General features: G+C 35.7%; 2 protein-coding genes across 3 annotated transcripts in view; both read left to right on the top strand.

Moving 5' to 3' along the window:
* Positions 1–12,855, top strand: part of LOC106107679 (fibroblast growth factor receptor 3-like) — a 69,547-nt gene that overhangs the window by 32,005 nt on the left and 24,687 nt on the right. The window lies entirely within an intron of this gene.
* LOC106107680 (glycine-rich cell wall structural protein) lies at positions 10,584–12,071 on the top strand. Its single transcript, XM_013288651.1, has 2 exons — positions 10,584–10,671; positions 10,992–12,071. The coding sequence occupies exons 1-2, from the start codon at positions 10,657–10,659 to the stop codon at positions 11,901–11,903; spliced, it is 927 nt and encodes a 308-aa protein (XP_013144105.1). The 5' UTR covers positions 10,584–10,656; the 3' UTR covers positions 11,904–12,071.

Below are 12,855 nucleotides of genomic sequence, written 5' to 3'. Positions count from 1 at the left end.
GTTTATTCTTCTTGTTCTTTTTAATACAAGGCAACGAAGGGACAGAACGAATTATATCTTTTTTGATAATATTTCCCTCATTTGTTACAAAAGATAATGATTACAGAGTCGTCGCCAGCCGATAATTTACACTACGTCTAAGAGCAGTTACCATGAATATGGTAGTTTTACATCGATGTTACCTTATTTCAGTTTTTAGGAGGATCAGGTAACCCCTCTATCCCCTGGCGACATCCATTAATGCAACTTCAACGCAACTACTTAGCAGTTAGGATATTCTTTCGGTTTCTTCGTAGTCTGCAGCAGTTTAATCTTGTTACTTGATCATCTTGATTCTAGAACATACGTTCCTTACTAAAGTAATGTATAAAATGTAACTTCTCACGTTTATTATTGCGTCAATATTTTATGGTTACAGTCCCACGTAACTCCCCGCGCGACCCCGCGGCTCGGTAGGCGGACAAGCGATTCATTTGCATATAACACATTGTTAAACAGATTTATGTAATTAAAATATGTAGAAAATACTCGCTATAGGCAATACATGTGGAAATACAACACTGAATGTAATGTATGCTGCGATAAATAACAAACCTGAAATTTATTTTCTTTGACAAGTTTTTCGCTGGTTAATACCTTTTTTCACTTTATAATATAAAAGCTACTGTTATTGTATGATACTAGCTGTTTCTCGCGACTTCGTTTGCGTAAAAAATATGAAAAAAATGTAGCCAATGTTACTTCATAGACAAAGTAACATTTTAATGGTGAAAGAATTTTTGTAATCGCCACATAAGTTTTTGAGTTATTTCAATACATACAAAAATACAAATCTTTCAATTTATCTCATAACTAGATGTTGCTTGCGACTTCGTCCGCGTGAAATTAAAACATATATTACAATATGTTTTTAAAAATTCCAAAATCGGCGCAGTAGTTTTTGCGTGAATCAAATACATCCAAAAATACAAATCTTTCCTCTTTATAATATTAGTATACATATAGAAAACTACTAAAAATTTTAAAAAGCTTAATAGAAAAGTATTTGACGTTCCTTTACTTTACTTAGAACACACTTGTATGTATGGACAGTTAAATTGTATCATATATCCATACTAGAATTAATATAGTGAAATAGATTGAACTCGTAACATTATAGCTAAGTATTGCGTTAAGTATGACTCATAGTTAACCGGCCACGTGATCTGCATTCACTGGCCATTTCAATATAACTGTACTGAATCGTGATAATAAAGTAAGTAACTTACGTAATGAATCCTTTATGTGTAAACATATTTCTAAATAGGTTTGTCTGTAAATATTAAAAGTGTATTAGATATGACCTGTGAATTGAAAAAAAAAAAAACAACGCAAGCTTTTTTAATAACTGTTACGCGCGATTTCGTGTCGAATTTTGAAAATATTAAAAATATAACCTGTGTTACTAAGTGATAGCTTATTTCAATATATACAAACATACAAATCTGTCTCGATAATATTTTTATAAGTAAACTATCTTACTAATATTATAAACGCGAAAGTTTAGATAGATGGATGGATGTTTGCTAGAGTTTGTAGTCTAAACGGCTGAACAGAATTTGATGAAATTTGACACAGACGTAGAGGATAGCCTGGAAGAACACATAGGCTACTCGCTTTTGTTTTTTTTAATTCGAAGCGGATGGAGTCGCGGGCGAATGCTAGTAAAATAATATATTTCATTTCTTGTAATGTCCAAAACTAAATTGTCAATGCAAACAAATTTAAATTTCATTAATATTAAAACCTACATATAATCATCAAATAGGACCGGATTTAAAACATCGGATATAAATTTGAGGTAAACTTAAATGTTAAATAGTCCGATAGACTTATCTGGCCCGATATGTCATAGGCCAGAAAACTTTGCCATACTAACACAAACATAATCTATCCCAGCACTGGCTTATCTTATAAAATGACGTCACTGTCAGATTAAGTAACAAAATCCTATATTTCCATCACATAATTTACACGTTGGATAGTTATCAGACAATTTAAAGTTGGGTGGGACAGGCCCTAAGTGTTTTAGGTTTTAGTTGAAGTTGCTACATAGTCTTTTCATCAATCCTAGCTCTCCATCTGTTGGTCATTAGCGCTCCGATTGGATTAATTTTCAGTTTGTCAATTAACTGGCAGAGTGTGAACACTAACTGGCACCAATGAGTGTCGCTTGCAGTCGCAACTGTCCAACTGTGCTGGCCAAATGAGAACCATGCATTAGTGTTTTGTTTCGTACGGATATTGCAAATATCGCTTTTCATTAATCAACAAAGCTCCACATAGTGCGGGTAGTACGTAATAGCTATTACAAAACGTATTGGATTTACGGCCGGTAGCTGCGGTCTCACGCCGCCGGTGAACTGTGAACTTTTGCAATACGCAGACTCCGACCACGCGCCACGCTTCGTTACGCTTAAGTTATTATACTTAGTACTTGGTAACTTGAGCTTACAGGTAACTTTTATAGTCTGGATATGCTTTCATATTTAAAAGGAAATTTGAGAAGAATTCCGTATACAATAAGCTTATAGTTTTTATAAATCACTAGCTTTCGCCCGCGACTTCGTTCGCGTGGAATTAAAAAAAACAAAAGTGGATATCCTAATCGTTCTTCCAGACTATCCTCTACATCTATGCCAAATTTCATCGAGATCGGTTCATCCGTTTAGGCTACAGCCTAAAAAACATCTATCCATCCATTGTAAAAGTTTATTATTGTCTCCCCTGCCTTACCCCACTCCTGTAGGGTCAGTGCACCGGGTATTCGTCCTCCAAATAACTCTATCATCCGTCATATCAGTCAAAATGTTGTACAAGAAAATTGTTCTTATTCCTACATTTCTCGAAGAGATTTATAGGATGGCAATATATGTTTACACGAACCGAGTAACTTTTTAATATCTATTATTATCCAAGTGTTACAAGAACCGATAGCAAAGCCGCGTCATTACTGATGATGTATTGTTACTCAATTATGCGTAACTAAACCTACATGATAAGGTATTGTATGATTCAAATATTATGGCAGCTCCTAGCTAGTTGTTAGCGCGGTCTATTGCGGTTGAAAACTGCCTACGAACCATGCTCCTTCCGAGCCGCTGTAAAATTTGTATAGCAATGTACTTCTCGGTTCAGTGGCGACCTGGCGACAATGCGGTTATCATACTGATAGTATATACTATCAATTTATGATGTGTTTTGTGCGTAAAATATTTGCGTAACGAAATGTAGTCGAGGAAATTTATTTCCTACCCACTAAGATGAAATTTTATTTGATGCATTGCTATTAGATGGAAAATGTGTTCGATTTTAAGTGGATAGCGAATTTATTTCCTCACCTATATAGTCTTTAAGTATTCCTTACACATCTTAATCTCTTAAAGGCTTTAACGTTAGAGTAATTTAGTTGTATGTCCAGTTTAATGGATACCCTAAAACCATTAACTGCTAGTCTGAGACCGCGTGCGAACTCTGAGACATTTTCACTTGATACAAAACGTGCGTTACATTTATAAGTGAATCTCGAAAATTCTTGCAAAACTCACTGATTCGATTCACCTGTAAAATAGAATATAAATATAGCTCTTAAATAGAAAATGTTTTTAATATTTTTCTGGCTATTGCTAGCGATTTTCTCTAGATAGAATTAAAAAGTAACAAAAAAATATAACCTATGTTATTCAGTGGGAACATAGCTTTTTAATAATGAAAGAATTTTTAAATCGACTCAATAGTTTTTGAATTATTTCAATACATACATGAAGATTTATTCCAATTTATTTACCCTCTTAGTTTAATAGCGTAATATATATAGTCTAAAGCGTGCCGTAAGTGAAGGGCTTTTTATTAAATACAGGATTATTCAAAAATATGCCACAATTGCTGACATCCTACGCCATAAAGTAATGTGTGTTTACGCTTTATTACATTTGTATAGATATTGTTTAAAATACGTGTGTAATTAACATTGTCGCAATAGTTTTGTAACATACGGATGCAGTCAATCGTGTATTAAGTCCAATTGTGATTTTTATTGCAAAAAATCACCTTGAACTACTTAGATATACGAGATGAATGCGGACGCTCGCTTTATGCTCTGCGGATAGCTTCGAGGACGTGCCGTAACTGCAACCGCAAGTCACACTGCCGCACGGAAACGCTGCGGACCAGATAGACATTTAAGAAATACATAGACTGGACATGAAATATTTTTACCGGTAACTTCTTTGATAGGTACTTTGGTGTCAAGTTTAGTACGCCACCTTGTGTTACAATTTTCCATAATTATAATAAGCTTCATCTTTTGTTATAAAACTAAACAGTGTCACAAATTAAAACATGAACATTATGATACATTGACATGTGTTTTTGAAGACTAATCAATAGTTCGTTAGTGGATCACGTAAAAAATGTCTCAAGTGAAGTGTCAAGTATGTCTCTTATAAATAGTTTTTATTCTCTTTGAGTCCAGACAGCCGCGGCGAACAATCTGTTGATTAGGTACCTTAGATAAAACCTTTTTTTTTAATCTTTGTTAGATAAAGGGGGATTTTTGTCTTCGGAAAGACATGTCAATCCCATAGTGATAAAATCTATTTAGCTAACATAATCTGGATATATGAGCACTATGCTTTTAAGTTACTGGGACACACTAAACTGGTACAAGGAAGTAAAGACTGTACTTTCACTGTTCCCAATCTAAGTCCTGCGTGTCCTCTAGTTACGTCAGCGTTATCTTCTACTCACACGTTTCTGTCCTTATTCGTAATGTACACTGCCACACAAATTGTTTACTGTGAACCTTACTATTATAAATGCGAAAGTTTAGATGGATGTTTGTTAGATATTGTCGCAGAGAGTTTAAACGGCTGATTGGATCTGGATGAAAATTGGTTTATTGGGTCTGGAAGAACACATAGTCTACTTGCTTTTGTCTTATTAAATTCCTAATAGTTGCGGGCAAAGCTAGTATTGTATAAAGTACAGTCAGATACAAACTTCGTTCGGGTAAAAATGATTTAATGATTGGTTATTTATATATTCTAATTTATCTACACTAAACTAAATGAAAAACACTTTTGCTTGTAAAAGTACTAAGTGCAAAAACACACTCAAACTTAAGAACACACTTTTTATTGAAGTAATAAAACTTTTCGATACTTTGAAAGCTTTTACTTGGCAGAGATAAATTCAGAATTTACAAATAATGCCAGCAACACACGTATATTACTATTCATAGTGAGTTTCCTAAAACAAACAAGCGTGAATCGTTTATTCCCCTACATAGTGCTGGTCGATTTGAACACGATAACACGTATGACATGAGTGCGCCCGCGCATATGAAATCCGTTTGGATTTGCTGCGATCTAGTTACGTAAGTTAGGTGGGTCCCCAGTAACAGCGTTTATACAAGAAATTATCAGTTTAATTCTGACAAACTATTTTGTAATTTAAACGTATTTAACTTTCAATTAATAGAATGATAATTGACAGATAATAAAATAGTTTTGAAGTGTTAAACAAAACAACATAGAGAAAAACAGAAAATACTACAAACAAATCTTATAATTAGCAACAAGTATATACGAAATCTATATTTTTAATCTGTATTTGTTTTTCTTTATAATTCTCAAATACAAAATTTTGAACTACCTACAAATTGAATTCACTTGAATTAGGAATTGTGATTCGTAATAATGTTTTTTTTAAATCGCTTAAAGACGCACCTCATTATTACAGTAGTACCATTTGTAATGCATTAACCAACAAAAGCTCACACTACAATATGACATAATGCACTATGTATTGAGAAAAAGTGAATGGCTTATATCTTAATAGTCTAATAATAAAGAATTATTCATAATGCTTAAAGTATTAAAACAATTTAGTTGTAATTTCGCTAATATATGCACGTAAAATATTACAAAAAGATGTATTTTGTTAGTAATGTAATATTAATATTTAGAAATTGCTATTTTATTTTATTAAAATGCTAATGTGTGCACATTTTTCGAACACATAATATAGTTAAAAACTGCAATATGAAATGACAAATTAACCTAAACATTAATAAAATTACATTAATTTATGATAGAGAAAGTTTAAAATATAGCAATTTCTAAACTATACTTTTATATTTCTTTAAAATCTGTGCTTTCTGACGATGCTTGACAGATCGAGGTCGAACCGCACAATATTATTTGAAACGTCTTTGCATTAAAAAACTTGCATAGTTAAAGTTAATTGTTGTAAAAAACGTAAGGTCAGATAAATGTCGTTAAACGCAATTAATCATTTTGAAATAAAAAGAAGCGCTTGACACAGTTTGTCTCTAATACATCGGCAACTAATTAGAAGTTAAAAAACAACCTTGTAAGGATGGCCCTCTGTAAACGGTAACGTCCACTTTTAAATGGTCACTCACTATATTAGTAGATAAATGTGGTCGATTGCGTTAGAGAATTCTAGTTATGCGATCTTCGGATCGGATCTTTAAAGTCTAACTCATGATTTTAATATAACCAGTAATGAGTGGATTAATTTTGAAATTGCTCAATTAAATGTAAATTAAGTTTAATAGGGTAAATTTTAGAATTATGTAGTTTGATTACAAGTTTGTTTTTGTTTAGAAGTTACGCCAGTAAGACGCACTAAATTATTACAACTGTACAATTCAAACTGAAGTTTAAAGCCAGTTACTTAGACTAAGTTCAAATAAACCTTCTTTTATAAGAAACTAACTTTCGCCCGCGACTCCATCCGCGTGGAACTAGAAAAAAAATAAAAGTGAGTAGTCTATGTCTTCCAGACCATCCTCTACATCTATACAAAAATCCGTTCAGTCTACAAGCTAACAAACATCCATCCATCTAAACTTTCGCATTAAAATATTAGTATGTTAATGTTAGTTATTACAATTAAAGTTATATTTTCCATTAACTTAATGGTTACTTAAGATAACTTTCCTTGCTTGTTCCAATATTATAAAAAAACGTGGATTTGAATAATAGTATTTTGACCAAACAGAAATGGTTACATTAAAAACAGTTATGTAGTTAATACTCGAACACACCGATATATTCAATGTCACCTTTGAACAAAAAACCTTTTATTTTTTATTATTATGTGTCAGGGTCAAGCACATCCAAACAACTATTACGTTAAAACGCAAATAATCTAAATGAAAAAATGTGAACAGCGAATCGAAAGCTCCTAGGTTCGAATTCTCATTTGTCCGTTACTTTAGTATTTTAAACTCATCAAGAATATGTTTCCTAGTGACAGCAAAGTGACTTAAAAAGATCTTTTTTTTTTAAATAATATTCGCCTGCGAAATCCGCATAAGATTAAAGAAGCCTATGTGTTCTTCCAAACTATCTTCTACATCTATGCCAAATTTGATCGAGATCCGCAGTTTAGGCGAGAATCTTAAACAAATATCCATCTAGACTTTCGCATTTACAATTTTAGTAAGATTAGATTATTTTTGTACCAAAAGCCTATTTGTAACGCCTTGTTTTTGCAACAAAATCATATCAAAAGTGAATTAAATCTTTATACAAGGTGACAAGTTCTCTTCCTCTGTACGTTTTCACCGCGCCTTATGACATAAGGTAAATGATTCATAGTACGAAACACGAATAAACATGAGGAAAGCGTCTCTCAGAGAACACATTGAGTGAATTCCAAATAGGTACAAACATGTACAACTAAATAAAAGAATAATGAAGCCATATTTAATATGTAAAAACGTCATTGATTTGCAAATTGAAAATTACCAGTTAAAAAACCATTAGATATTTTTTTTTTGGTTGAAAACGTATACTAATTCATGCTTATTTTATGTAATTCAGTTGTACTCCTAGTAAGTTCCATGTTTTCCCTAATTAGGGCTCAGTTACATTACATTATTGGTCGTTATACAGAGTCCTGACGCAAGTAAATCAAAAGTCGTACGTAAATTTAGTTTACGAGTATACTGCCAAACGCATACGGGATCTAATGACTATTCAAAGCGGTTTCACCACACAGCACCTCACAGCAGCCACCCTAATCCACCAAAATGGCCGACCACTGCTCATACACCTCCGCAATTGCAGATGCGTTGCCTACCCTAAATCGACTGAGGAGGAGATGCACATAAAGATGATATTTCCACTTCCTATGCGTCTCCTCTACCGCCAAATACACTTTCCAAAACTTTCTTTACAAGGAAAGGGGTGGAACGTGAAAGGGACTAAAATTGGCCCTTTGGCACCACACTCATCGGACGAAACGGGGGATTATTTCCACTTTATGCCTGTCTTCTGTGTGGTGATTGCGAAGATGTTAAGGCGGGCTACTGTTATGCGGTTATCGCATGCGGGCGTTAACGAATAGAACAGGACCCTTATTTAATCTGACAGACGTACGCTCGCTTGAGGCGTCCCCTGCCGACACTGCCACTCACTTTTGACACTTTGCTTATATACAAAATAACTCTCCATTTTCGCGTGGATTAAACTGTATTCATATTGTATTACGTCAGGAAATAGCCAACAATGTCTATCTATATTGGCATAAAGACCATTATAATTATTACATTTAACTGGACATTAAATTAGTTACATCGAAATTTAGAATTTTGAACGCATGATTTAAAAATACACATATTTTGAATCAATACTTACTACTAAAGAATACTATAAATACTAACTGACATAGACCAACACAATGCTGGTATAAACTTAAGTTACTAGCCAAGAATTTTACCAGCCAGCTATCCAACAGGAACCGTAGTTTTTCGGAAGAAAACATCTTTTTTCAAACTATCTTTCTTACGTATTTCATGCAAATCCTTTTATTGTGGAATTACATGGTAACAAACATTCATACTTTCACAGAAAGATTTAGAGTGCGCGCACAACGTTGACTAAACTATCGCACAACTGTTTAGTCGCTCTTTGATTATATGGAGGTACGAACACACTTGAATTTTTTTGCAACTAATCAGTAGAATGGGCTGCGAAATAAACTTCAATCGCACAACAGTTGTGCGATAGTTCTTAAGGTGTGCGCCCGCTCTTAAGATCAAGGGATTGATTACGTCACAGTCCTCGATTGAAGTTTCGCTCTACATCTGGTCGCACGAACCTTTCAGTTAGGTCTCATGTCGCCGTGGGAAGGCGGTTAATGACTTGCTGCATCGTAATGTTCCACTAAACTTTAACTTTTAACGAAATAAGTGATCTCCTTTGACAGAATACGTCCAAGTTATAGCTAATTTTAACTTTACGTTATTAAGAGCACTAGCGATCGCCCATTCGTCGAAATTTACCTATATTCATAATCTATTTTTATTAAAAAAAGAACTAGCTAATAACCTCGACTACGTCAGAATTAAAAATAATAATAAGCAGATGTGTTCTTCCACATTATTTTCTTGTATGTGCCAAACATAAAAACAAATATCCATCCATCCATCCATTTTCGCGTATATAATATTAGTATGAAGATTTATGCAGTTTAACTGTGTCAAATTCCACGTTCCGTTCGCACAATATACATATAAAAGTACACATATATAAAAGTGTAACTTATTGAGATGCATTAAGTTAAAATCATATTTTATTACTAAAAGACACTTGAAGTTGGTAATATTATGTCATATACACGTAACACAGTCGGAAGTGGCAAAGGGCATCTGACCGATACTATATGCATATAGTACTTACAAGTAATATCTTTACAATTTCACTTCATCTTGTGGTAATGTCACCGTAAAATTATGAAATTTGTCATTTTACTAACGAGTATACTGACGCGGTAAGCATTAACGATTAGACAGTTTAAGTTGCCGAAGTCAAAAGGTTCCATTTTTAACTCAATTGTCATGTAGCTAGTTAGATTACAAATTGACAATATTAACGACTTGTCGGTGAGAGCCATTACTCTTACTTTACTCATTAGTAACTCGATTTACCAACAAGAATGTAATGTAAAGATGCATCTAAAACGTAATTAAGTATGAAATTTTTTTTTGTATATTTGTTAAATTAAATTCAATTACTGGTAAATGTTCCTTTAACTTTTTTCTTGTTCGGATAATTATGTTGGCAAAAATTTAATATTTATTTTAATTTGTATATGCTTATAAAAATTCTATTTGTTAAATAATAACCATTTGTGAACGAGTGTGGCAAAAAAACAATGGATGTTTTGTGGCTTCTTTGACAACGTTAACAATCAATTGCTCCAATTTTTAACCTTCAAAAGACATTCATTAATTTCTACTTTATCACAATACACAAAATTATTCTTAAGTTAAATAATTTTTATTCGGCCTTTTATCAACGTTACATAAAAGTTTACGGACAAAGGAAAGGGGTTTTAGGGAAATTGAGTTTCCATTGATTTCCCTAAGGTCCGAACTGTGAAAGTGTACAACCGATCAAGAACTATATTGTTTTCACCGGAGAAGAATCGGACGAGTGTCATTAAAATCATAATTCTCGCGGGGCCCGAAGGCCGAATGTTAGGAAGAGTCTGGGAGAGAGGCGTGCGCACCCGCCGCTATAAAAGCCAAACGAAAGAGGCACAGAGCATCATACAACCACGAGACCTCCGCAAGACAACATGAAAGCGTTCTTGGTAGGTATCCGTGCAGTGAAAGTGATCCGTGACCCGTGTGTGAACCCCACTTCCTTATACGTGACGCAGCGCCTTCAGCGACCGCCCGCCGATTTGTTATGACCCACGATGGCAATCATCGGTCACAAATCGATTCTGGATTACTACGTTTACCTCTTTTTACGTTTTCATCGTAGTTAATCAGTTTTGTGTTTTTGTTCTTTGATAATTTTAAAATTCGAATTTAGACATTCCTTTTTCAAATTCAAGATCATGGAAGACAACAACAAATTGGATTGCGAACTAACAATAGCACAACTGACCGATGTATTCTCCCATAGGTTTTGGCAGCCGTTGCGGCGCTCGGCTCGGCTAGGCCCGAGGCAGGGTACAGCTACAACGCACCCGGCGGAGGAGGTCTGGGAGGACATGGCGGCGGCCTCGGAGGACACGGCGGTGGCCTCGGCGGCATCGGCGGAGGAATCGGCGGTGGACACGGTGGCTTCTCCTCCGGAGGTGGCTTCTCCTCCGGCGGCCTAAGCTCAAGCAGCTTCGGAATCGGTGGAGGAATCGGAGGAGGATTCTCATCTGGCGGCGGCTCCGGCTTCGGAGGAGGCTCCGGCTTTGGTGGTGGAGCAGGATTCGGTGGAGGCGCCGGCTTCGGCGGCGGCGCTGGATTCGGTGGCGCTCCCATCGTCCAGAAGCACATCTACGTCCACGTTCCCCCACCAGAACCTGAAGAACAGCGCCCTCAGATCATCGGAGGAGGCGGCGTGCCCCAGAAACACTACAAAATCATCTTCATCAAGGCCCCAGCACCTCCCGCGCCCGTCGCGCCCATCATCCCCGCCCAGGCCCAGAACGAAGAAAAGACCCTCGTATACGTGTTGGTTAAGAAGCCCGATGAGCAGCCCGACATCACCATCCCCACCGCCGCGCCCACCCAGCCCTCCAAACCCGAAGTTTACTTCATCAAGTACAAGACCCAGAAGGAGGGTGGTGCTATCGGTGGTGGCGCTATCGGTGGCGGTGCTATCGGCGGTGGTATCGGTGGTGGAATCGGTGGTGGAGTTCTGTCTGGCGGTGGTCTCGGCGGCGGTCTCGGCGGTGGTCTTGGCGGCGGTCACGGTGGCATCTCTAGTGGCATCTCCGGCGGCAGCATCGGCGGTGGACACGGCGGCTCCGGCGGACACGGCTCCGGCGCGGGCGTCAGCACCTCGTACGGCCCTCCCGGACATTCCGGACCGTACTAAACGACGCACGTCGCGTGCTCACTTGTGATACCTGCTTCGCTGGCGACAAATTAGTCTTAAGTAGATAAAAAATTACGGTGCCTAAATGTATTTATGTAAATAGTAATTTTAATATGTAATTTTAGTTGTATTATAAAATTCTTTTTGCATAAAAATTTAATGAAAAAACCTAAAATTTTCTTTATAACCTACAAACCTTTTACACATAAAACATATCGTAAAAACATTTTCGTACAAGCTATAAACAACATATCTTAATTAGAAACTGTACATAAATTGTAACATTTTTTTCTCTAGCATTTTTATAATAACTATAATCTAACATCTTTTTTAAATTCTCACATTAAAAATTAAAACTGGCTGTACGTGAACAAACATTGTTCCATTCTTAAAAAAAAGTGAAAAGCATATTCCGATTTCGAAATTGGAATCGACCGGCGAGGTCTTTTATCGCGTCCTCACAAATCTATTAACATGATGCAGTGAAACAAGTGTACAGATTTGGTAGAAAGTTGTATATTCTGTGGCGATGGCGATGGCTTGGGCGTCGCTTACGCAACGGTCGTGTGGTGACCCCGGTTACGTAATATGAAAGAAGCTCCGGCTTACAACATCCATAGAGAATAAGTAAGAGTCGCTAAATATTTATTACACAATCATCTCTCTTTCAACAATACATTTGCGTAAACCATCGTATTTCGAAGATTTCCCTTTTAAACTTCGTCATATTAAAACGATTTTAATATTTCCCAATTAATTATGAAATTGTTTCTTAAATTTATTCTGTTTTCAACGGAATAAATTATCATTAAGCGAATTTTATTTTTGGAGGTTATGTTAATGTTTATAAAAAAACTGAACAGAAATCCGAATATAATTCGGGTGGATATTTTTGCAAATCTTCAAATTGGTCAGAATAATCAATTTCTTTCAGACAAACCACAAAAACAAT

Source organism: Papilio polytes, unplaced genomic scaffold (genome assembly GCF_000836215.1).
Source record: "Papilio polytes unplaced genomic scaffold, Ppol_1.0 DF821956.1, whole genome shotgun sequence".
Lineage (NCBI taxonomy): Eukaryota > Metazoa > Arthropoda > Insecta > Lepidoptera > Papilionidae > Papilio > Papilio polytes.
This window is presented reverse-complemented; position numbering and strand designations above follow the sequence as displayed.